Raw genomic sequence first — 27,971 nt, 5'->3', positions numbered from 1 at the left:
CTTGATACTTTAAACTAGTTTGCTCATTTGTCTACAGAACCATGGCATAAAATGATACAATTATAGAAGGTGGCTTGGAGATCACATAAGCCAAATGAGAATGCAGAAACTGACTTCCAAGATTACATAATACAGGGCAGAACTAGGACTAGAACACAGGCCTCCACACTCCTATTCCAGTGCTTTACCACCACACAATACTGTCAAACCCTCTTTCTCTACTAGCTACTTTTACAATGTCTGCGGATGCATTTTCCTATTTCCAAGCCCTGATGAATGGTACATGCTGCCCTAGAAGAAACACTGGCAAAGTGATGTAGATACATAAATGCAAGAAAGGGATCATAATCTGCCTTACTACCTTACCAAATAATATACATAGAGTAAGTGTATCTGTAAATGTTATGTCAATGTCATGTCAACATATCTGTTAATCTGGATAGGAAAAAAAAAAGTTCTAAAGAGAAGAAAATCAAGACAGAACTTTAGCAGCAACTTGCTGGGAAAGGGAAGCTTCTAACAATGACACCCCCCCCCCCCCACCAATAGTCTCAAACATTTATAAAACATTCTGATTTCTTGTGATAAAACTTATGTAGCTAAGTGTTGATGTATGGCAGAAACCATTACAATATTGTAAAGTAAGTATCCTCTAATTAGAAATAATAGAAAATAAAACTTATGTAGAAAAACACATTTACTGCATTGTCAATTTTTTAATATATTTTTCTTCCTTTTCTTTAAAATATAGTTAAATAAAAAATTTCAATGGATACTGACAGGTAAACTTGGAAGCCTAACATTTTATTAAAGATGACTTTAAATACACTTTAGTTCAAATTTCAAACACCATCAACTATAAGCGAAAAAAATACAATTAGAAAATTTTTATTAAGAAATTAAAACCAACAAAAACATTATAATCCTTAACAGATGATCCAAAGGCCCAAAGTAGTCAAGTACCACAATGGCTAAAGAATGCCGTTATACATGCTTACATACTATTTTTAAGTGGCTTATTGTGTGTCTGGGAAGAAAATATTACTGTTCGCTGCCAGCCTAAGCTTATATTACCCACCACACAAAAGATAAATCTTACTCTTGTCAGAACACTGACAACACACTATGCAGTAACAAGAGCAAAGTTATACAATTTAAATTCAATTATTTCAATGAGAAAGTAATATAACCTTCCTAGGAAGATAAATTTCAATGTCTTTAATAACATTTTATTTGCAGTAAAATATTGGAATTCTTTGTAACACTGGCAGCTAAAAAGTAGACTAGCATCTACAAACTACTATAAAAGTGGAATATAATCCACGAAACTTGAAGATGGAGAAATATTCGCAAACTTTAAATATCCAAGTCCTTTAATAATTAGGACAGATCCCCTTTCAGTTCAGTTCAGTCTCTCAGTCATGTCCGACTCTTTGTGACCCCATGGACTGCAGCACACCAGGCCTCCCTGTCCATCACCAACTCCCAGAGTTCACTCAAACTCATGTCCATTGAGTCGGTGATGCCATCCAACCACCTCATCCTCTGTCAACCCCTTCTTCGTCCCACCTTCAATCTTTCCCAACATCAGGGTCTTTTCACATGAGTCAGTTCTTCACATCAGGTGACCAAAGTATGGGGGTTTCAGCTTCAGCATCAGTCCTTCCAATGAATATTCAGGACTGATTGCCTTTAGGATGGACTGGTTGGATTTCCTTGCAGTCCAAGGGACTCTCAAGAGTCTTCTCCAACACCACAGTTCCAAAGCATCAATTCTTTGGCCTTCAGCTTTCTTTAATTGTCCAACTCTCACATTCATACATGTATACTGGAAAAACCGTAGCCTTGACGAGACAGACCTTTGCTGGCAGAGTAATGTCTCTGCTTTTTAATATGCTGTCTAGGTTGGTCATAGCTTTTCTTCCACAGAGCAAGCATCTTTTAATTTCATGGCTGCAGTCACCATCTGCAGTGATTCTGGAGCCCCCCAAAATAAAGTCTGTCACTATTTCCACTGTTTCCCCATTTATTTGCCATGAAGTGATGCAACCAGATTCCATGATCTTAGTTTTCTGAATGTTGAGTTTTAAGCTAACTTTTTCACTTTCCTCTTCCACTTTCATCAAGAGGCTCTTTAGTTTTTCTTCACTTTCTGCCATAAGGGTGGTATCATCTGCATATTTGAGGTTATTGATATTTCTCCCAGCAATTCTGATTCCAGCTTGTCCTTCATCCAGACCAGCATTTCTTAGACCCCCTTCAGGCATGGTCATACTTTAAAGCCATGATTTTAAACTTCATTACAAAAGATAGAGGGAATCCATTGGTTCAGATACTTTTAAACTACTCCAATATATATCCCAAGTATATATTTGCAGGAGACCTGGGTTTGATTCCTGGGTTGAGAAGATCCCCTGGAGGAGGGCATGGCAACCCACTCCAGTATTCTTGCCTGGAGAATTCCATGGACAGAGAAGCCTGGTGAGTACAGTCCATTGGGTCACAAAGGGTTGGGCATGACTGAGCAACTAACCCTTTCAGTTTTACATATATCCACCCAAGAGAATTTCCTCATTGTTCTACAGATAACAACATTCACTCAATTCACTTTCTGGTCTAAAACAACTTTGCCCATCTCCCATATTCTATTTACCTTCAGGACTCACTCACTCCTTTCTCATCCCCAAGAAGTTATTTCTTTCATTCTATTCAACACTGAATCTTTTCTTTCCTAAACTCTCATAAACCTCACCTCTATCATTTAGTACTTTCTACTGAAACTCCAGTACTTTGGCCACCTCATGCGAAGAGTTGACTCACTGGAAAAGACTCTGATGTTGGGAGGGATTGGGGCAGGAGGAGAAGGGGACGACAGAGGATGAGATGGCTGGATGGCATCACTGACTCGATGGACGTGAGTCTGAGTGAACAACGGGAGTTGGTGATGGACAGGGAGGCCTGTCCATGGGGTCGCAAAGAGTCGGACACGACTGAGCGACTGAACTGAACTGAGCAGTATGTGACTGATTTTTCTCAACTGTGCTTATAGACTGTTAACCAGATTCAACTGCAAGCCCCTTCACAATAGAAGACCGTCTTTCATATACCTCCCACAATACTCGTGACATTATAGGCATTTCAATAAATGTTGAGGAAAATACTAAAAAAAAAAAAAGTTGTAACTGCAAAGAAAGGCCTCTCCAATGAAGTATACGCTAGAGCATGAGAGACAGAAGTTTACACAAGCTTCTTCCAGATTTCTTCAAGAAAGTCTGTTTTTAATAACTATAACACATTCCTAATATTTAAACACAACTGATTTCTAAGATAAGCATAAGAATATTCTATAATTTTACAGATATAATTTTGAGTGATATAAAATTTTATTTTATTTTAGATGGGCTGTGAGGTTTGAGGGATCTTAGTTTTCCAACCAGAGATTCAACCCAGGCCCTTGGTGAAAGCAGAGTCCTAACCACTGGACCGTAAGAGAATTGCCTCAAATTTTATTTTTAAATAAACTCATCTAAAAACTAAGTCCTTTTATAGTAGTAGAAAGTAAGTTCTCAAAATAAAAAAAAGTTGAACAATCTAAGTATCAAATGAAGTAGTATTGGATTATAACCCAAAGTATAAAGTAAATATCCATGAGTCCAAACTGATAGGAATAACTGAATGACTTAACTAATGGGGGAGAAGAGAGAAATATCCCATGTAGAAGAATTCCAAATAAACTATTACATGAAAGTAGACGGCCTTCAAGGAGATAAGAGCATTAACTCCTTATTCCTTAAGTATGGGTTGTACCTTCGAAAGAGTAGTTATAGAAAAGTGGGGTAGTAACTTTACAGTGGAGAAGTCTGAAAAACATCTCAGCCAAGAGTCATAAATCATGTTGCTGCTATGCATCTTGATACGATGGGAATGATACTTTATCTCTTGAGTTTTTACAACTGATAGTTGTGTAATAGTTCTATTTTTCCCAACTATAATTCATTGATGAACCCATTCTCTTCCTCACTAATTTGAAATGTAACCTTTATCATATGTTTAATGCTTTATGAGTCTGCTTTTAAAATATTTTTCCTGTTTATGCAACTACCAACACCACATTTTTTGATTACTATGGCGGTGGCTCAGAGGTTAAAGTGTCTGCCTGCAATTCGGGAGACCTGGGTTCGATCCCTAGCCCTGGGTCGGGAAGTTCCCCTGGAGAAGGAAATGGCAACCCACTCCAGTATTCTTGCCTGAAGAATCCCATGGACAGAGGAGCCTGGTGGGTTACAGTCTACGGGGTCACAAAGAGTCGGGCACGACTGAGCAACCTTACTTACTATGCGTCTGGATAAATGTCCAGGTCTGTCTTGATCACTGTGCTATCCAAATTCACTAGTGACTATTACAACTCTGCGATGATTCAAATTTTATTATTTACCAAATTAACGTAAGTTGATATCCCTTAAGTTAATGCAGGTAATGCCCTCAACTATTTCTTACATTTATTAGCTCCACCGCAGGAGGTGGTCCTCTTAAGAAGAAAAAGAACCACTTTAACCAAGTGATCAAACAAAACATCAAAAATAACCGGACAAACAACTATCATGTGTCCCTTATATGATGCACTCTAAAGATACAACATCACTTATAGACTATTCATGTGCTAAAATTCATATCCTGTATCTAGTCATGATGAAACATAAGACAAACTCAAACTGGCAGGCATCCTACAAAATAAATGGCTGGTAATCTTCAAAATGTTAATGTCATTTAAAAAAAAGACTCAGGAATGGTTCAGTCCCAGATTAAAGCAAGCAAGAAGACTAAAGAAACAAAAAAACTAAATGCAATGCATGATCCTGGACTAGAACTGGGTGTGCTGGGTGGGGGGCGGGGCAGGTAATGCTACATGGAACCAATCAGTGAAATATAAATTATGTCTACAGATTTAAAACAAGTATTGTACGAATGTTTATTTCCTGATTTTGACCACTATACTATGGTTGTATAATGCCCTTATTCTTAGAAAATGTACACTGTGGTATTTAGGCACAAAGGGCAGTAATATTTACAACTTACTCTCAAATGGCTCAGTAGGAAAAAAAAGGTTTAGAGAAATAACAATAAAGCATATACAGCAAAATGTTAGTAACTGTGAATCTGAGTGAAGAACATGAAGTTCTTTGAATTATTCTTATAACTTTTCCTTATATTTGAAGCTACTTCAAAATAACAGTTGAAGAAAAAGGAGAAATAATGCACATTAGGGAAAAAAATCACACATAAACATGGAATTTATGAGATTTTTACTTTCTTCCTAAGTTCTACAATACTTCAAAACAAGTACAAGATATGTTCTCTGTTCTCAAGGAGTTTTCCATCTGGCTGGGCCGACAAAACAAATATGTAACATTTTTATAAGGAATATTACAAAGCAGTAACTGTCAAATGTGTGACAGAAGTAATGAGTGCTAGAAATTTAGAGGGAAAAAAAGATCATGATGAATAAAGTGGTTCAACTGAAAGAAGAGAGATTGGACTCAGGTCTTGAGCTCTAAGAAAGATCTGGCTAGGCAAAAAAAAGAAAATTCCACAGTGAGAGAGTATTTGTGGACAACTGAGTAACAAAGATTGACTACACAGTCTGTTAACACTGGGGAATGAAAATCAAGGCTGGAAAGAAAGGCTAGGGCCAAATTATGGAGCACTCTGAATCCTACCCAAGAAAACTGGACACTGTCCTACAGGTAATAGCCAACCACTAAATGATTCTGACATAGCATTATTAATACAAGTAATTTCCCCCATTTCCGTCTAGAATCTGATTTACTCAACTTGACAATTCCTAAAAAGAATATTTCCTTTTGTACTAACATATGTTTTGATTCTTCCATTTGTGTACCTGCTGACAGAGAATTTAATATCACACTTATATTGACTGCTTATTGTGGATTAGGCAAGTCAAGGAAGGTGACTCAGCACGAATCATATAATCCCTATAAATGGCCGTTTAATTCCATCAATACCTAATCGTTATTGATCAAACTGAGATTAATTTAGTCTTTGTGTATCTCTTTTCCTTACCAAATATAAAAAAGTAAACAGTTGCTGATAAACCTCACTACCTGTAGGGACAGATTTTTATTAGTATCGATGTGTCAACACTAAAAGTTTTCATTAAGCATTTTAAATCAGAATCATATATCAGTGATCACATCTGGAAGTATTTTTGTTGCATACAAGCCAAACTTACAGTAAATCCATTCTAAAAGGTCAAGTTTATAAGTGACAAATTGTAATCTAAGACACCAGTTTTGTAAACTCTGCATGAATCATCTTTTTTGAGAACTCTTCATTATATTTCCAACACTCTTTTTTCTTAACAGAAGAATCAAATTACCTCAGCATCTAACATACAAAAAGGCCTCAAATAAGAAAATTTTGATAGTTATAAAACAAACTGGCAATTTAACAGAAATAACTAAGTTGCATATTTATGATTTCTAAAAGTATATGGTAGGGTAGTAAGAATTATAATATTAAAGAGTCTCATCATCTTAGCATTTCATGAATATCTGCCCAAAAGAATATTTACCTAGATTCATTTCTAAATTGTAACTGTACCTAAAAATACCAGTTTATTCTAAAGAAATGTTTATAATTCTCCATTTCTGTTATCCTTGGTGAGGGAAAGAACAATTACATCATTCTGCAGGGGTCAACAAACTACTACCCACAAGACAAATCTGATTCCACCACCCACTTTCATAGGGCCAGCTAACTAAGAATGATTTTTCACTTTTTGAACACCTGAAAACTGAATTCAAAAGAGAACAATATTAAAGGACCCACAAAATGATATGCAATTCAGTGACTGTAAGTAAAGTTTTATTACAGTCTCACCCATTCTTTTAAGTACTGTCTATGGCTGTTTTAAAAAACGGCAGAGTTGAGTAATTCTGCGAGACCATGTGTCCCACAAAGCCTAAAATATTTACCATATGACCACTTAAGGGAAAAGCCAACCCGTATCATATAGCAGAACAGACAAGAGATTATGCTTTAGGCACTGAAATCAGATCAACCCAGCTTCAAAATCTGTCTATGCCACTAGTTATGAAGCCTGTCTCACTGTTTAATACTCTAAAACTCAGAATTCTAAATTTTTTTTAAGGACAGAAAATAGTACCTAATAGGACTGTTGACGGGATTAAAAAGATAAATAAATATAAAGTGTTTAGCACTATACCTAATACACAGTAAGCACTAAATAAAGTGGCTCAGGGTGAAGAATCCTCCTGCCAAGCAGGAGACTCAGGTTTGATCCCTAGGATGGTCGGGAAGATCCCCATAGGAGGAAATGGCAACCCACTCCAGTATTCTTGCCTGGAGAATCCCAGGGACAAAGGAGCCTGGTGGGCCACAGTCCACGGGGTCGCAAAGAATTGGACATGACTGAGCAACTGAGCACGCATGCAGTGTTACTATATTTTAATTATTAGTACCATCATCATACAGTTACAGGGAATCAAACTGTTGGGAGTCCAGGCCTTCTTCTTATGATATATATGCCACAAAAGTATAGTACCTCTCTCTTTTCTGATTTTTTTCCTCTTTACTTCCAGGCAACTAAAACCCACACCAAAACATGCAGAAAAGGCCTTTATAAAATACAGGGTGGTTATAAAATTTGGAAACACAGGTAAGTATACAGAAAAAGGGTTTGTAACATTAATCAGTGAAACCAGACTTTATAGCCACCCTGTACAATTGCTTCCATGGGCAATGGTACCATCCATTGTACTACAAATAAAATCTATGTAACAATCAAGTGAACTTTGTTATATTAACTTTAATTACAGCTATGTCAAGTCATTTAGTATGCTTAATAATGACAAACCAAATTTATTCAAATTCAGAAAAACTATACCGTACATAATACGGATTCAAAATATTTTTATCTCAGATTCTATGATAAACAAAAAAGGGTTACCACAGATGGAAAGATAAACTATGTCCATTAAACACTGAAAAAAAAAAAACACTGACATCCTTACATATTTATGGAAAGTGTTATATTTACAACTTGCATTTTAAGTTTTTAAAAGTTTAATAGTCTTAAGTTTAATTTCATAAACCAAATTTAAAATTGACATACACTGAGTCTAGCTGTGTGACCTTGAGTAACTTATTTAACCCAAGCCTTAGTTTCCTCATCTATAAAACAGAGATAATAATACTCTTTCACAAGGTTATTGTGAGGATTAAATGAGTCAATACATGTAAAGAACTTGGAACACAACCTGCTACAGAGTGGTGCTCAATAAAAGTTATTATAATTACATATTAATTTAATTAAGTAGCTAGATTTTGACAGGAATGCTTTCACAGTTTTAACTAGGAAGTTGGCATGCAGCCAAAAAAAACATTCTGAACATCAGCACAGGTCACAAAACCTTCAGAAATTCAATTCTATTGATGGGAATTAGAATATAGGCGACTGAACTGAACTGACCCTTCACTTAAATTTTACTTATATGGATTTCAAACTTAAAATTAAGTCATAAAGCTAAAGTTTGTCATTTTCCAAACTTGGGAACTTTGCCAAGTACTGTACTCTGCCAGGTTGCTGCTGTAGTGAACAATTAGAGGGTGCAATTCACTTCACTTACCTTGGTCATCCCTAGGAGAATAGAGTAGGCAATCCATGGAGACTAGGGGAAGAAGTGGCAAAGACGTGGAATAAACCGTGCTGCTGCTGCTTGTGGGTGTGCCCTTCTTTCCCATGGCTTCCTCTATTCTCCCCTGGCAAAGCACTGTGCTATGCTTCATGTACTATTTTTCCCACCAAAGATTCAATAAAAGGCATGCCAACATTATCAGACTAGTATCTGTAAAAACTCTAAAAAAGATTTAAAACATTCCTCTATGTATGAATTTAGAATTGTTACGATGTTTGGAGCCAAACTGCTAAACTTGAGAATTACTGTCTTTACAAAGAAGGCTTATGACTCTGAATTAGTGCCATAATTTCTGAAACTATCTTCTCAACTAAAGTGTGCTAAAGCAAAAAAGACAGCTTTTGATCCCAATGACCAAAATAAGAACTCAATACATATTTGTTAAATGAACTGATTAATTTGCTTGACGACCACAAATTAACACTTACCCACATAAGCATTTACAAAGAATTCACAAAAAATTGCTGTCTGTAGCTGTTTGTATAGCAAAGGTCATAAGTAATTACCGCTGAAATTCTTCTTTACTCGTGTACACAGTACTGGTATTTCTATTCTAAATCTTCACAACTTTACTTACCCAACCACTGTTCATCTCATTAAGGAATGGTACCACACAAAATTGTTTTTTGAAACTGGCATAAATGATGTACCATGAATTACCATCTCATAACAAATGGCCTCCTCCGTCCATGCTACCATAATAATACAAACCATTTTTGTTTCCCTAAAATACTTACCATCTGACCAGTAAATGACAGACCTCTGATTTCTGTAAGGCTTGGCTCCTGCTCTTTCCTACCCATCCTCTCTCCTGATAGGTTGCCCTCCTTTCCAAAGCTTTTTACTACATTATTTGCAATGCTGCTTCTTATATGAATAAACTTTTCCTAGACCCTTAACAGAACCTCATTCCACCTATCTTTCTCTGTACCCCTCTCCAACAACAGACTGGGAGATACCAGCATTTTCTTCTCATTTTCCTATTGTGGCACACAGATGACCATATGACTACTCCGAAAGTCTACTGTTACAACTTTTCTTCCTTAATTGTAATCAGGCACTACTTAATTTTCATCACTGTCATCAATCAACTTCCCCATTACTCCTCAACTTAACAGAGAAGTTTTAATGCCTGTCTTACTGCCTCACTTGCCTTTTTAGGCACCATCAACCAGGTAACTTCCAAATCCTTGTGAACATCCTAGCTGCTCTCCTCCTTAAGGAGTAAGGAGATATCCAACTACAATGATCTTTATACATCAAACACTCAACTGAACAATTTACCTCTATGATCACTCTGGACCTTATAACCCAGAACAATTATTCATCTGAAACCTTAAAATTCATAGTTTTGACCTATAACTAACACCTTTTATCCTTTGGCTCTTTCACACTGTGCACTGCCACCCGCCCCCACCCCCTACCCCTGCTCCCAGCCAACCCACCCATCATCACACTTCAGCTTCAGGGAAACTTTTGGTGCTACGTTCCTCCATTTTCTCCCATCAGTCTTGTTTTGGCTTCACTTCTTTCTTTCCCTATCCAGTCCAGACATCGAAGATATATCCTTTCAACCACTCTTAGAATGGCTCTTCTTATGCCATTCTCCCTCTTTCTCAAATTTTGTCCTCCACATTTACCAGAGTACTGTGGGGGCAGGATGGGGGAAATGATGCACACCGCCGACGTGACCAGAAAGTCCAAGGCCATCAAACTCATCTGAGTCTACACTTCTGAAGGAAACGCCAATCGCGTTAGCCTCAGTACTTCAAATTCTCAGAAGTCAGTTTCAGCTTTCAACTCCCATTTCTACCTCATACTTACTGAGTATCCTCGCCTCTTCTTTTAAAGAGAAAATAGCAGACTTCAGGTAGAAATAACCCTCCCCAAATCAGTATCCTTACCTCCTTTTCTCTCAGCAATGAAACAGTCTGTCTCTGGTTAAAAACCAAATGTACTACAGAGCATTCCTAATATTAAATACTATCTGTAGAAAAGTTATGTCCATCATGCATGGCCCCCTCCCCTCACCTCTGATCTATCTACTGGTCATTTGCCCTCAGCATATAAATACATTCAAATCTTCATCAACTGAAATCTCTATGTTTCCAAAATTCTCAGTTAATTATAATACTCAACCTAATGAAGATACAGTATTTTATCCAAATGCAACCGAAAGTATGATATGAAGTATGATCAATATTTAAACAATCATCAAACTGTGTATATATACCTGTCTGTCATGAAAAAGGAATAACTGATCCTATAACATCTGGTTAATGAAATACTAGGCTCTACAGAGAATTCAATTACTGAAAAATAATTAACTTTAATAACACTTGGTACAATCAAGTTTAGAGAAAAAAAATCTCCATTGACCTGATGCTCCACTTCCGTCCAGGCTTCCTGTAGTAAATATGCAATGTTGCAATAAAGCTCCTTGAAAAATGAGTCATCTTGAACCAAACATAATCAACAAGATAATGATTAACCAAAGGTTGGCACAAATCCTACCACAGTAATATAACTGAAATTCAGCCTCTTAAAAGATGACTTGTGTTTAATGCGGATTTCTCAGAAATGTAAGCCAATGAATGGGTCTATGTAATATATCTATATATTGACACAAGTATATGAAGAACTGCATTTAAATTTTCCTGTCCTAAATTTTTTATAATTATCATTTACCCACAAAACCTAACAACAAATAGACTTTATAGTGTCATGTCTCCATTTTCCACTCTATACAAAATTCTGGAAAATTATTTCCTAATGTTTAGAAGAATTAATGTACTTCTGATTATTTTAGTAAGGCACAAAAACTGAGTATGCCACAATAAGCACTGTATTACTATGCATACTGTATCCTTAAAAAATGTAATAATGTACTGTCTTTCACACTAAATTAAATTAGTGAATTATCATGGAGGGGATATGCTCTAATGTTTTATCTGGTAGCACAATGGAGTTAGGCTATACAGGTCTACCAATTGGCTAAAAGCAGATTAGAAATATATCTATGGCCACAAAACTAGACCAAGTTAACTGATCCTGAAAGAATGAACCTGTAATACTGAACTTAGAAGCACAGTTTCTATAACCAATGAGCTATCTATCTAACTATGTAACTACTTGAAGAATTATTTTAATAAGGTAATATTCAAACCTAATAGGAAAGTAAAGCAAGGTCTTTAACAAAAAGTGCTGTTTATTACGGAGCATAAGGAAAAAATGATCTTTATTCCTTATCTCATACCACATACAGAAATCAATCTGAAGTATAATTAATCATTGACCTAAAGTAAAAGCATGAGTCACAGAGAACAAATGACAAATTAGATTTCACCTAAAGTTTTAAAATTCCTATCCATCAAAGGACACCGTTAAGGAAATAACTTCACAGTTGTGAAGAGAAATATTAACAGCACATATAGTTGACAAAGGATTTGTATTCAGAGTACATAACTACAACAAATCCAGAATAAAAATTTAAACAATTGAATAGAAAACATGTGAAGTGAAAAGTAAATGAAATACGAATATATTTTATCTAATCTCATTTTAAAAGATGATTTTCTTAACCACATACTGTAGCTTATTCTAATTAACACTTAACATTAGAAGTGAAGAGTTTACAGTAACCATCTCTTTGTATACATTTTTATTTACAGGCTATAAAAATAATATATTGCAAATATGAATTAAAATAAGCAAAACATGAATGGCCCTAAAAATGCTAAAAGGGAAATCTTAAAACCAGCTGACAATAAAGTAAGATCAACACATTTAAAAATAAGAATGCATATTACTCTCAATAAATAACAAATGAAAAGCTATGTAAGAATGGCCCTTTATGTATGTCCTAATCCCCGGAACCCGTGAACGTCACTTTATATGGCAAGAAAAAAAAAGAAAACCCAAAACTTTATAGTGTGATTAAGTTAAAAGAATTTGAGATGGGGATATTAAGAAATCTGAGATGACAAATGGCCCAAACTTAAAAGAATTGAAGTCATTTTAGTCCTCGTTACAGCATTAGATTGGGTTTGGCCCTAAGAAATAAAATATCCACAGTAATTTCTATCCTGAGAAAATTTTCTACCATCATTCTAAACAATTACACAACAGACAAAATTCTAAATGCTTTTCTTCTAATTCTTCATCCCCAAACGACCTTTTATTAATTTCTTCTTCAGCAGGATGAACTGTCTGCACGTTATGTAGTACTGCACTATGAAGCATGCTGTGATGCAGCTGAAGACCAATGCTTGGCTGATGGATCCAATCAACTGAAACGTCTATTTCATGGCCTCTCCACCATACTCTCTATCATCTCAGAACCTGCAAAACAATCTTACTACTGTTGGGTTTCACCTATCATTTCTCTCATTAGCAAAAACCTGGACACCCTGTACAGGTGAACCAAGAATCTCACATTCTCTAGATAAGGTATGGAGAAAACTGAAAATGACAGTGGAATCAACTACCCTAAAAACCCTGAGACAGCAGCAACTGCTTCAGGGGCTTTTGAATTCTGCTGCTGCTGCTAAGTCGCTTCAGTCATGTCCAACTCTGTGCGACCCCAGAGACGGCAGCCCACCAGGCTCCCCCGTCCCTGGGATTCTCCAGGCAACACTGGAGTGGGTTGCCATTTCCTTCTCCAATGCATGAAAGTGAAAAGTCAAAGTGAAGTCGCTCAGTCGTGCCCAACTCTTAGCGACCCCATGGACTGCAGCCCTAGTGGAAGCCAATTATTCTAGCAAAATATACTCATATCTTAGTGTCTGGGTTTCCAAATGAGCCTCACTTATTTCTCATCCAACCTTTTATGTTGTTATAGAAGAGACAAGAGACTGGACCAAGATTTTGCTCTAAAAGCATATTAGTATTTAAGGGACTGGAGTGGTCAGGAAACAACAGAAAAAATACAGACTTTCTAAAAGGAGACAGTAATTTTCACTGAGGCGTAAGACCTAGACTCTTGAGAAAGAGACTTTCAAAACTAGAGATTTTTAAAATTAAATTTGAGATGGTGTTAAAATAATTAAGTAGCAATGAAAACTAGAGTGAAGGAAAGAGAACTCAGTGTGATACAAACAAGTAAAAGAAAAGAACACAAAATTAAATCAGTGAATTAACCAAGGATTATAAATAGACATGATTTGGTAGGGCTATCCAATTCATAATTCCCCCAAGTGGCTGTGCGCTACCCTTTAGACCTTCATTTGAGAGACTACTCAATCTTTTCTCCTATTATTCTAGACTTTGGTTCCAAAAGAGAATTGTATCTTCCTAAATGATGAATTTGCCCTTCGTAAACATAATGATTAGCAGTGGGATAAAAATTTGATGTAAGCAAGACCAAAGTCCTGTCTTTGGATTTTTCAAATTAGAATTAAGGGAAGGAAACCTTGAGGACACATTTGCAGAGCTACTGGGATAAGCCCTGCTGCTGAAGAAAACTTATTTCAAAGAACAAAACTAGTTATGTATGGAGAAGTGGAGGTAAGAGACTAATAATTCCAATGATAATGCACAATCCTTACCCTCAACTATGTATATAACATGTATTTTAAGTGAAGTGAAGTGAAAAGTTGCTCAATCATGTCCAACTCTTTGAGACCCCATGGCCCCTCTGTCCAGTGGAATTCTCTAAGCCAGAATACTGGAGTGGGTAGCCATTTCCTTCTCCAGGGGATCTTCACAACCGAGGCATCAAACTCATGTCTCCTGCACTGCAGGTGGATTCTTTACCATCTGAGCCACCTTCAGTTCAGTTTAGTCGTTCAGTCGTGTCCGACTCTTTGCGACCCCATGAATCGCAGGACGCCAGGCCGCCCTGTCCATCACCAACTCCCAAAGTTCACTCAAACTCACGTCCATCGAGTCGGTGATGCCATCCAGCCGTCTCATCCTCTGTCATCCCCTTCTCCGCCTGCCCCCAATCCCTCCCAGCATCAGAGTCTTTTCCAATGAGTCAACGCTTTGCATGAGGTGGCCAAAGTACTGGAGTTTCAGCTTTAGCATCATTCCTTCCAAGGAACACCCAGGGTTGATCTCCTTTAGAATGGACTGGTTGGATCTCCTTGCAGTCCAAAGGACTCTCAAGAGTCTTCTCCAACACCACAGTTCAAAAGCATCAATTCTTCGGCACTCAGCCTTCTTCACAGTCCAACTCTCACATCCATACGTGACCACTGGAAAAACCATAGCCTTGACTAGATGGACCTTTGTTGGCAAAGTAATGTCTCTGCTTTTCAATATGCTTATCTAAGCTGGTCATAACTTTTCTTCCAAGGAGTAAGCATCTTTTAATTTCATGGCTGCAGTCACCACCTGCAGTGATTCTGAGCCACCTTAAGCTCAGTAAATATTTCCCATTGTTATTTTAAGAATTAAAAGAAATAACATAAAGGTACTTCGTAAACTCTAAGTTTATCAGAGCTTATTCAGATTATTTAGCAGTTGTGATCACTTTGGTTTTCAACTAGAACTGTACACATTTATACATATATTAAATACAAAAAGCAGGTAACAAAATTCAATGTAAGCTATTACTATAACCACAAAGCAAATGCATACGACAAATCTGGTCTGCCAGTGATTTTTGTAGGGCCTGTGAGCTAAGAACAATTTTCACATTTTTAAATGTTTGGGGGGAAATATCAATACCAGAATATTTTGCAATATGAGAAAATTAACTGAAGTTCATGTTTCAGTGGCTGTAATAAAGCTTTATTGGAATACAAGCACACCCAACTATACTATCTATGGGTGCCTTCATGCCACAACAGAATTGAGTAGTTGCCTTTATAGAAAGTTTGCCAATTTCTATACAAAACAGTAAACACATACACCAAAACACTTTAAATGACTGTTAGGAAGGTAAGATCATAAGGAATTTCATCTTGTTTCTATCTTCTCAGTCTGAGATGTGATATTGCTTTCAATAAAAACAAAATTTTAGGAACAGAACTACCATATAACCCAACAAAATGACCAATACAAAAAGATACATGCACCCTAATGTTCACTGCAGCACTACTACAAAAGCCAGGACAAGGAAGCAAACTAAATATGCCCATCAACCGAGGAATGGATAAAGAAGGTGTGGTACATAAATACAATGAAATATTGCTCAGCCATAGAAAGGAAAAAAACAGTGCCATTTGCAGAGATGTGGACAGATCTAGAGATTGTCATACAGAGTGAAGTAAGAAAGAAAGAGAAAAACAAGTATATAATATTGCTTATATGTGGCATCTAGGAAAATGGTATAGATAATGGAAAATCAGAAAAAGAGATAAAGATGTAGAGAACAAACTAATGGATAAGGGGGAAGAGGGAGAATGGGATGAACTGAGAGATTGGGACTAACATATATACACTACTATGTATAAAATAGATTAATGAGAGCCTGTTGTATAGGACAGGGAACTCTATTCAATGTTCTCTGGGGACCTAAATGGGAAGGAAATCTAAAAAAGAGGGGGTATAAATGATTCACTTTGCTGTACAGAAGAAACCAACAACACTGTAAAGCAACTATATGCCAATAAAAATTAACTTAAAAAAAGAACTTTAGCAGCTTCCCTGATTTCCTTTCCTCCATTGTGTAGCTCTTCTAATTCATCTAGGTATTCTCCACACCAAGTGCATAGCACCATCAAGTTGATGACGGGAAAAAACCTCTAAGTGGATAAGCATGGGATCATGATTTATTCCTCTTCTTTATCCCTTACACCCATCCATCGGCACATTGACAGCCTCTCCAAAATACATTCCCAAAGCTACCACTTCTTCCACCTCTACCACACAAAGCCCCAGGTGTCATCATCTTTTACCAGTATTCCTGCAAGAATCTCTTAAGTATGATCTGAGGGTGTGGGGATTTGGGGACGAAAGACTTAATGTGATGGCAACATAAGAGAATACTATAGATAATTTCAGACTTCAAACAGTCTAAAGTTTAAGTTTTATTGTTCTTATTCTCACTATGGCAAGAATATCCTCATTTCTTAAAACAGTTCATTTAGAAGGAATCTTTCAGCTTTCATTTAACAAATCTTGCTGCTTCTTTCCTGCACTTCTAAATTTAAAATGAAACCGTAAATACCTATTCTGGTTGTAAAACACATCACTGGGTGGGGGGGTGGGGGAATGAAGTGCAATTTTGACTTCTTAATGTGTCTTGTGATGTTGGTGACCAAAAAAACAGATTAACTGTTCTCCTATAGCTCTATACTTTAAATAAAATCTAGTGATTCAATTTTTCATAAAATACTCATTCTCCGATATTCAAAATAAAAAGAAGTAGCAAATGAAAGCCGTGTGCTATAGGGGAAAGCACACTGGATTTTTTGAAGGCATAACATTTGGGCTTTAGTTCTTCCTTTATCACACTCAAACTATCCCTCTTAAATATTACAGCTTGATCTTAAACTATCCCTCTTAAATAGTACAGCTTCCTCATTTATAAAATATGAATATCAATGCCTGCTCTAATTCTTAAAATCATTAGTGAATCAAGAGATTGTGTTCTTAAAAGTAATTTTAAAAAGTAAACTCTGAAATATAAATATAAAATGTTAACAATCATTGAATTATGTAATTTTATGTCAGTCTACAAAGTTTTAAAGTTAAATTTATTTCCTCTAAATTATTTTTCAAATATAAAAAATTTAATTGAAGCCTTTACAGCTATAGTAATCAGACAGTGTGGTATTTACTTAATGATAAACATAGCCATCTATGGAACAGAATAGAGAGTCCAAAAATAGACTGACACATATGCAGTCTATTGATTTTCAGCAAAGGTGCCAAGGCAATTCAAAGGAAAAGGCCTAATCTTTTCAACAAATGTTGCTGGAACAAAGGGGTATCAGTGTGCAAATAAATGAACCTTGATTCGTACCTCATACCATATGTAAAAACTAATTCTAAAAGGATCACAAACCTAAAATAAAAGTAAAAACTATAAACTTATTCAAGAAAATAGGAGAGAAATTGTGACATAACATGCAATATATATAACTGATTTTTGCCCCCAGTTCCTGGCATAGAATTTCTAAAATCCTTGGAATTTTCTGAGTAATAGAGATGTGAAGAGCCCCTTTCAACCATATCTGAGTTTATGTTAAAGAGGTAACTTTTGGAAGATGGAGGCTGGTTGCCAGAGGAATCAACTTCTTGATTAAACAGTTTGAACTTTCAGCTCCACCCCCTGACCTCCGGGGAGGTAAGAAGGACTGAAAATTTGAGCTCAGCCACACTGGTCAATGATTTAATCAATCACGCCTATATACGGAGCCTTCATTAAAACCCTAAATGATGGGGTTCAGAGAGCTTCCAGGTACATGAACACTTCAAGGTGGTTGCTGGGAGAGTGACATGCCCAGAGAGGGCATTGAAGCTCCACACTCCTTCCTAAGAACCTTGTCCAATGCATCTCTTCCATCTGGGTACTTCTGCATTGTATCCTTTATAATAAACCAGTAACAGGAAGTAAAGTGCTTTCCTGAGTTCTATAAGGCATTCTAACATATTATCAGATCCAAGAAGGGGCATAGGAATCTCCCATTTATAAGTGGTCAGTCAGAAGTATCTGAGGTCTGAACCTGTAGTTGATATCTGGAGAAGGAAGGCAGTCATGGGGGACTGAAACCTTAATCTATAGGATCTGCACTAATTTCAGGAAGTTAGTGGTGTGGAAAACCCACACATTTGGTGTGTTGTGAGCAGAACAAAGTTTTCTTTTAGAACCTGTGATCTTGGGTTAGGTAAAGATTTCTTAATGGGACACAAAATGTACTATAAAAGACAAACTTTATCCTAGTAAATTGATAAACTGGATTTCATCAAAATAAACTTCCACTCTTCAAAAGGCACTGTTAAGAAAATGAAAAGTTAAGTCACAAAGTGGAAGAAAACATTTGCAAAACACATAACTGATAAAGGACTTGCATCCATAGTATACAGAGAACTCTCAAAATCTAATCATAAGACAATCAACCCATTTTTTAAAAAAATGAGCACCAGACAGGCAAATTTATAGTCAGAAGGCAGATTAGTGGCTGCAGGGCTGTGAGGAGCCAAAGTTCCAATGTTCACAGCAGCTGTCTGTATTCATAATAGCCAAAAACTGGTAACAACTGAAATGTCCATCATCTGGTGAATGGATAAACTAACTGTGGTATATTCATACAATGAAATGCTATTCAGCAATAAAAAGGAATAAATTACTGAAACATGCAACACAAATGAATCTCAAAAGTACACTAAGTGAAAAGCACAAAAGACCACAGATTTTAAGATTCCAGTTATATGACATTTTAGGAAAGGCAGAATATAGGGAAAGAAAGCAGATCAGTGGTTGCCAGAAACAGGGTGGAGGGAAAGGACTGACTGCAAGGTGGTATAGGAACTTTGGGGGGAACTTTTTGGTGTAATCGAGATGGTTTATACCTTGATCGTGGTAGTGCATACTATATGAATTTTGGAAGACCCACTATACACTTGAAATTGGCATAATTTATCACAGGTAAAGCACAGCTCCCAGGTGGCGCTAGTGCTAAAGAACCTGCCTGCCAATGCAGGAGACGTAAGAGACTAGGTTTGATCCCAAGGTCAGGAAGATCCCCTGGAGGAGGGCATGGAAACCCTCTCCATTATTCCTGCCTGGGGAATCCCATGGACAGAGGAGCCTAGGAAGCCACAGTCCATAGGGCTGCAAAGATTCAGACATGACTGAAACAATTTAGCGCGCACACAGCTGAATAAAGCTGATTTTAAAAATTTGAATTCTCAAAACTACTCTGTAGTTCTACTCTTTTTCACTAAAATCAAGATATGATAATGAGGTGTTTGGTGATTTTTTAAAACAAATGAGTTAGAATTTGCTATCAAGAATGCATTGTATTTGATAGCAAAAATACCAAATTCCTAAAGGAACAGAATACACTCAGTTTTAAAGAAGTCCAATGAAGTTTGGCAAAAAAGAAGATTGACTTATCCAGGGTTACACAAAATACCAATGCTGAGAAGCAGGAACAAGTTAATAAGTAGGAAAAGAAAACAATTCATAAAACCTTACTCTAAAGACACTTTCTCATGCAACTCTTAGGAATGTGTCATTATCTGTTGCTTTTCAAATTCCCTAATTTTCCCAAGGGTATATGCCAACCCCATCAACATATTATATATGTAATATATAATAAATTATGGCATAAGAAACAAGGTAGCAAGAAATGAGGCGAGAAAAGGGATAGTGAGAGAATGAATCCACCTAAGATTCCCCCAAAAAGAGCTAAGAATGGCAAAGTAAGCTGGAGCCAGGTGGCCCAAGCCAAGAGTTCATCTCATAGAAGCTGAAAATGATAAAAAGCTTTCAGGCCAGAAAGTGACAAAAAACATTCTGGTGGCCACATGCAAGTTAAATGAGAGCAGGAAAGATCAAATGTGAAGTCACTACTTTCCAGACATGAAAACAACTGCCTATAGTGGGTCAGAACACTTAAAACTATACCAGTGGTTTTCAAACTACTGGAACAACTTCTTTGTTGTTGCTGTGACATAGTCACACCCCCGTGAGTTCCATCCAAAACACATCTAACATCATCTTATGGGTACTACTACTAAACAACTGTTCAGAACACAGCATAGAACCCAAACTGCTTAAAGTACCAAAGCAGGTGTTAAAAAAGTCCGGAAAGAAGGAGGGCCAGAAGGTAAAAGAGGTGACCTCACCCTGGTCACACAACCCACTGTTCGCCTCCACTCTCACCACCACCCACAGACAGCTGTCTGGAGAGCTCCATAGCATCCTGGGAATTCTCCTTAGTAACTGAATAGGGGTCCCGAATCCAGGTTGACAAATCTACAGTAACTGACCTAGAGGAAACAAGAGATTTTAGAGAAATATGATCAAATTTTTCCACAAGAAAAAAGTATTACAATTCAAGGGAATATATATTCAAACATATAAAAGTACTATAGTAAACAATAAAACTTTAAATATGAAACAAAAAGACTTTTAAGAGTCTGAGTGTGGACATCTAAGAAGTACATATACTATTTCAAAACTGTCATATGATCAGATACAGTGACTAAGATGCTCAATGATAGTAGCCACAGCACAGTCAATATTTTACCTATCTGTTTTTGCATTCCCCAAGATTACTTTTCTCTAAGCTTATCTCACAAAACCAAAGACCACACAGGCTGTATTACCATCTATTATATGAAAAAAAGGACAGTATGTTTATAATAGATAATGCAGGAATCACATCCTAAGAGTGAATAATTAAATGAAAACTGTTCACTGTCTATCTCCCCTCACTATAGTATATGCTTTAGTAGGAATTTTTGTTTCTTTTCTTGACTGATATATTCCCAGTATGAAAACAATTCCTGGCACATGGCACTTAGTGAATAAATATTTGCTCAATTATTAGATTCTCATACTAGCAGCAACAGTTCATTTCGGTGACCAAAAGTCTAACACAGATACTACTAGAATCATCACCCTCATATGTAGGGTTGTAATAACAAGTTCAGTTTTACCCAATCTAGTTAACAAGTTACCCGAGGGTATTTTTTTTTTTTTTTACTGACTTTAACAACCTTCTTTGCCATTTAGTTATTACAGTTTATGGAAAGCATCTGACATGCTTCCTGGATTCACAGCTGAATAAATGCTAGCGCCTCTGCTCTGCTGCTCCCTTTCAAACAGTTAGCCACGTGAACCAAATTTCTTGAGATGTAGTCCATAAACTACTGCCTCAATGATTATTTCCTAAAGCAAGTATATCAAAGACCACTGACTTAATCACAGGACTCATACTCCAACAAAGACATGGAAAAAGCAAATATCTCAGAAAAGCACCACTTACACAGATAACAGAGAGGATGGAAGTTACTGAATTCACTGACTTAAGTTAGGACGACACCAGGAGAGCAAAGCTGACAACGGTCTCTGCATGGGGTGAAAACTGCAACCAAAGTGAGCGCTACTGGTAGTTCATCATTTTCTCAGGTATATGGGAGGAGGAAGAAAAAAGTAAATGTCATCCCTTTAAGCCATTTTCACGAGCTGGGAAGGCTACTGTGACCTGATCTCTATTTTTCTGCTTACACCCAAAACTAAGACATGCATTTGAATAAAACAGAAAAGGCTGGATGGCGGAAGTTTAAGGTAGCCCTCCTTTGTTTCCAAAGCTTCCCATACTTCACCATCACAATTCTTATTACTCTGTATTTTAAAAGCCAACATCATAAGCTCCATAAGAACTATGTTTATAGCTGGAAGAGTGCTGAGCACATACCAAGCATTCAATAAATATTTCCTGAATAAATACTGCCTGAATCCCCCACAGAATTATAAGCTTCATGAGAGCAGGGATTTCGAGAGTCTCAATCACCAATTTCCCACTGCACTTAGCACAGAGTGTGATCCAAAGAAGCTAATCAAAAGCTATTTACTTAATGACCGTGTTTATGACCAGGAAACATACGCAAATAAGTGGCCTATATGAGACTCAAACCTATAACCTTCGCCCAATTACAGTATGCACTAATGGGCCAAGATAAGGAGTTTCACAGTGCGCAAGTTTCAGTGTGTGTATAATCATTAAATTTCACTCACAAGTATTCACAAAGATTTCAAGAAAAGAAGTCAAAAACTGATTACTTTCCTGGCCATTCTCTTTATTCTAAACTTTGTTCCCCAATATGTTACATCTTATATGATCCACAATAATAGATCCTAAAAATCAAGAAAATATTGTTTGTGCCAAAAAAAAAAAATCCTCACTAATTATAATTGGAGAGGATTAAAAAAATAAGATGAATGCCAAGAGGTACTCAAAGCAGTCAAAGAAAGTCAAAGGCTATGCCCCAACTAAACTGAAAACAGGATATCCTCCAAAGTTAAAAAAAAAAAAAAAATCTCCCACTCATCAACAGAAGTCAGTTATGGCACTTTTCTGGAACAAATGCCTCAAAGAAAAACACAAACAAATTTTGTCATTTTCTCTGACATGTCACTTAAAAATCAGCCTAAGAAGTTACATACAAGAGTGAAAAATGACTTAAGGGAAAAAAATGTCAGGTATCAAAACTAAACAGTTTTGTTTTACAACAGCAAGTCATCTCAACTTTAGGAACTCATCCATTTTGAAAAGTCAGAAAAGGTACATTCTCTGGAAAAAATTTTTGCAAAGGAAAAGAAATACATTCTTATTATGGAATATGACAAATATTAATATAGCATAATTTGACTCTCAAGATACTAACAGCTCATTAATTCAGAGATTTATCCTAAAAGAAAAACAAAAGAAACAAAAGATAACGTTAAAAATGAAGATATAGGGAACATAAGTGGTCTATAATTTAAAACATGTACATATCATCAAGTTTATAAACTAAAAGCTCAGGTATTTTATTAAAGGCCTCATTCAGAAGGCTTCACTGGTGGCTCAGTGGTAAAGAATCAGCCTGCCAATGCAGGAGACACGGGTTTGATCTGAGATCCAGAGATCCCACATGCCGAGGGGCAACTAAACTCGCAAGCCGCAACTACTAAGCCTGTGCTCCAGAGCCGGGAAGCCACAACTGAAGCCCACATGCCTAGAGCCCATGCTCCACAACGAGAGAAGCCACAACAGTGAGTAGCCCACACACTGCAACTAGAGAAAAGCCTGTGCAGCAATAAAGATTCAGCACAAACAAAAATTAATAAATAAATAAATAAAATTATTAGGGGAAAAATAAAAGATGGATCCTTAGGGTGAGAAAATGAAGTTTATCATTTATCCTGAGGAACATCTGACATTATGTTAGTCACACATTACCAATATTAGTAATATTTATTAGGTATGATTCTGTCCCTGTAAGTACTATACCATATAATTTCAAAAGGCATAGGTCGTGATTCCTGGGTTCTTTTTTGAGACCCGAAACAACCCTTATATAAGTCAAAACAGCTTTGTTATCTGGCTTCCTAGTCTACAGCAAATTTAAAATTGGAAATCAAAAGAAAGGCTGGATTAGAAACAATAACCAATCTAGTAACAACAAGCACCTCTAGAGCCTAGAGTACCATTTTCTACCAAAAGGAACCACAACTTCTTAGAAGAACAGTTGACTGTAAAAATGGAGCAGGAAGTGTAAATGTTAGGTCTGAACATCTTATCAGAAAGCAATGAAGCTGACAAAGCACCAGGATCAGGACTCAAGCAGCAATGTGAAGATGCTCTGACAGGTCAAAACAGGAAAATCTAAGCGCCCAAATTTAGAAGAGTAATGGCAGCAGATCAAAATACATCAAATAAATAAAAATCTGTAAGTTTCTATTTAAAGGACAGACAAAACAAAGAAACACGCTTAAAAAAAAAAACAAAAGATACAATCAGTACTCATGTTAATTTAACTTTACAGGAAGAAAGGTCTACTTTCTTTAGTAAACTAGGGGGGGAAAAAGGAAAGGAAAATATACATTATAGATTAAAAGAGACATAGCAACCAAATGCAATGTATGATCCTGTTTAAACCCTGATTTAAACAAACCACTGAAAAATGACACTTAAAGAGACCATCAGGGATATTTGACATTAAGCTACTATTGTTAGGACTTTCCTGGTGTTAAGACTCTGAGCTTCCAATGCAGGGGGCACAGGTTGGATTCCTGGTTGGGGAACTAAGATCCCATATGCCTCACAGTGCAATTCCCATCCCCAGAAGAAATTACTGTCAAACTGTAGGTCTAATAGTAAGAGAAGAATCATCTTTCAAGATATATAAACTCAAATATTATGGGTGAGACTCTTTAAATAATATATAAAAACAGAGGAAAGGGTAAAGCACACTGACACTGAATGACAACAGCAAGGAGGGCAGTTATAACTGTTCAGCGTCATTTAGTGTATGGAGGAAACAGTTCTACACAAACAGCTCTCAGAAGCACCACCGTATCACAGCACAGAATCAGTCATCTAGAATATGTTAAATTATGTTCTATATACACAGCCTAAGCAGATCAGATGTCCAAATAATGGAATATGATCCATTAAAGTTTATATTTATACTCTCTGAAAAGGAAAGATGATCACAATATTTAAAGGGGAAAAAAATGGTTGACTTTGCTGCTTAACTATATTCTCTTTTACCCCGAACACACACACCACATAACAGTATCTCGCTCTCAATAATTGCTGATTATTTAAATACAGAAACATAACAGTAACAAACACCCTGTATGGCTTCCCACTTACAGCAAATTCCTTCACACTAACTTATATGAACGGTCTAGTCCATGTGTTCAACATAATTTTAAGTGTAAGATATACTACTACACGGTTATAAAATTACAAGAACCATAAAGAACGTTTATCAATATATAAACAATAATGGATTATAACCCATTGGAAAAAAAATAAGACAGCTGATTCCATACAGATATATTAAGTATACCAGTAATGTGAAGGTTTGACGAGGAACAGAATATTTACAAAATTTCAAAGAACCTCCTACAGAATACTAATTACAAAGTTTTTAGAAAAATTAATTTTACAATGGAAGGGCCTGGCAGACCCCACCCTAATCAAAGGGTCAAAATGGACATCATCAGTTATGGGACAAATCAAAAGTGTGTGTCATCTGATAGAGTGCAATGAGACGAAACACAGCTCACCTCTGGGACTTCTGTACCAACGATACATAACTTGAATCCAATCAGGAGGAGACATCAAATTTAAGGACATTCTACAAAACAAATGGCCTATTATCTTGCAGAGCATCAAGTTCATGAAAGCCAAGGAAAGACTAACTGCTCCAGATTCAAAAAGACTAAAGAGACATGACAACTATCGGTAAATACAACATTTGATTCTGAATTGGTTCTTTACTAAAAAAGACGTTATTAAAATAATTAGCAAAACATGAATGGGTTTGAGGGTGACACAGTAGTAACGTATCAATATTCATTTCTTGATTCTCCTCACTGTAGTACGGTTATGTAGGACAATGTCCTTGTTTATAGGAGACACACACTTGAATGTTAGCAAGTCTCAGGGCATCATTTTAACAACTTAATTCTCAAATTACTACAAGCACAAAGAAGATACCCCAGCATCTCCTGGGCAAGCTGCAGCAGTCCCCAACTTTCTGGGGGGACCAATTTTCTTGAAGACAATTTTTCCATGGACCTGGGGTGCGAGAGATGATTTGGGGATGATTCAAGCACACTTACATTTACTGTGCACTTTATTGCATTTTTTTTAAAATTACTTATTTGGCCACACCAGGTCTCAGCTGCGGCACATGGGATCTAGTTCCCACTGCACTGGGAGTGCAGAGTGTTACCCATGGACCGCCAGGGAAGTCCTTGCACTTTATTTCTAGTCTAATGTTGTCGCTGATGTGACAGAAGGTACCAGTGAGCGGCCCAGAGTTTGGGGATCCCTGAGAGAAAGGCTGTGAACACAGCCTACAGGGGCCAGGCGACGAGGCAAACACTTGAAACAAGCTAGGCGTAAGGCAGGGCTGAGGCTAGTTACCTGACACACCACTCCGTGAGTATACAGAGCATCTGGAATGCAAGTCGACAGCGGCAAGATCAGCCCATTTTTTCAAGAGAAATCAAAGATGCAGATTTTTATGTGAAATTTCCCAATTTTTAACACACTCAAAAAGGCCAAACAAAACATGTCTGCTGACTAAATTTGAACCGCAGCTGCCTCTGGCCCAGAGGCATGCTTCTCAAACCGAGGCTGAGGGATAAAGGGAAACCACATGATATACATGAACACATTCTTGGAGCCACAGTTTTATCCCAAGAGTTAGCCTGGAATTTTCTGGGAGAGGAGATATTTCTTTACTTTTAAAATCCTACATTATGGAATTTAATGCAAAGTCGTATGATTTTTTTAAAAACTTTCATTTAAAAATAATTTCAATTTCTACAGAAAAGCTGTAAGAACAAGAACAGTACAAAACACCTGTACAGTTTTAACCAAGTTCATCTACTGTTAACATTTTACTCATCTGCATTATTGCACAGGAGCATCCTTCCACCCTCCCTCCTCCTCTCTAGTACAAACACAAAGACATACACACACAAATACAGCTGTATATATGTGTGTGTGTGTGTATACATATATATAAAACATATATACATAATTTTTCCTGAACTATTTGAGAGTAGTTATGTATCACGGCCTTTTATTCCTAAAAAAAAAAGTTCAGCGTGTATTTCTTAAGAATAAAAATATTATTTTATATAACCTTAGGTTATCAACTTTAGAAAGTTCAACACTGATGCCATACCTTTATGTTATCTACCATCTATATTCCAATTTTGCCAAGTGACCCAATAATATCCTTTACCGCATCTTCCCCTCTAATACAAGATCTATTCTAGGATCAGGTATCATGAAGAGATGTTATGTCTCTTCAGTATCCTTTAATCTGAAACACTTCCACAGCCTTTCTTTGTCTTTGTAACATTAACATTAAAGAGTACAGTCTCCCCCCTACCCTTTTATAAAATAGGATGTTCCCCAATTGAAGTCCAATATGTGCCTCATGATTACATCCAGGTTATGCATTCCTCGCTGGAGAACTACCTAAGTGATGTGCTTTTTGCAGGGCATCATATTCAGAGGCACACAACGTCCACTGATGCTATTTATTTTGATCATGCACTCAAGGCACTGTCTGATTTCATCACTGTATAAAGTTACTGTTTTTTCCCCTTCTAACTAATATGCAATGTATGGGGAGATATTTAAGACCAAGCAAACATTCTGTGGAAAATTCTTCAAGAGATGGGCATACCAGACCACCTGACCTGCCTCTTGAGAAATCTGTATGCAGGTCAGAAAGCAACAGTTAGAACTGGACATGTAACAACAGACTGGTTCCAAATACGGAAAGGAGTACATCAAGGCTGTACACATCACCCTGTTTATTTAACTTATATGCAGAGTACATCATGCAAAATGCTGGGCTGGATGAAGCACAAGCTGGAATCAAGATTGCCGGGAGAAATATCAATAACCTCAGATATGCAGATGACACTACACTTATGGCAGAAAGTGAAGAAGAACTAAAAAGCCTCTTGATGAAAGTGAAAGGAGAGTGAAAAAGTAATCTTAAAACTCAACATTCAGAAAACTAAGATCATGGCATCCAGTCCCATCACTTCATGGCAAATAGATGTGAAAACAATGGAAACAG

At 36.8% G+C, this 27,971-nt stretch overlaps 1 protein-coding gene across 6 annotated transcripts in view; it reads right to left on the bottom strand.

Annotated features, from left to right (window-relative positions):
* EML4 (EMAP like 4) overlaps nt 1–27,971 on the bottom strand; it is a 154,716-nt gene that overhangs the window by 118,974 nt on the left and 7,771 nt on the right. Inside the window, exon 1 of one of the 6 annotated variants that reach the window (XM_059891432.1) lies at nt 20,484–25,122. The exons of 3 other annotated variants lie outside the window; for them this stretch is intronic. In XM_059891432.1, coding sequence (XP_059747415.1) covers nt 20,484–20,559 — 76 coding nt within the window. In that variant the 5' untranslated portion in view covers nt 20,560–25,122. Of the gene's footprint in view, nt 1–20,483; nt 25,123–27,971 lie in introns of those variants that run through there. 2 more of the 6 variants (XM_024999050.2, XM_024999051.2) reach the window with 2 other exon arrangements.

The sequence above is a fragment of the Bos taurus genome, chromosome 11 (genome assembly GCF_002263795.3).
Source record: "Bos taurus isolate L1 Dominette 01449 registration number 42190680 breed Hereford chromosome 11, ARS-UCD2.0, whole genome shotgun sequence".
In the NCBI taxonomy this organism is placed as follows: Eukaryota; Metazoa; Chordata; class Mammalia; order Artiodactyla; family Bovidae; genus Bos; species Bos taurus.
Note: the sequence above shows the minus strand (reverse complement) of the source record. Positions and strands in the feature narration are given on the sequence as shown.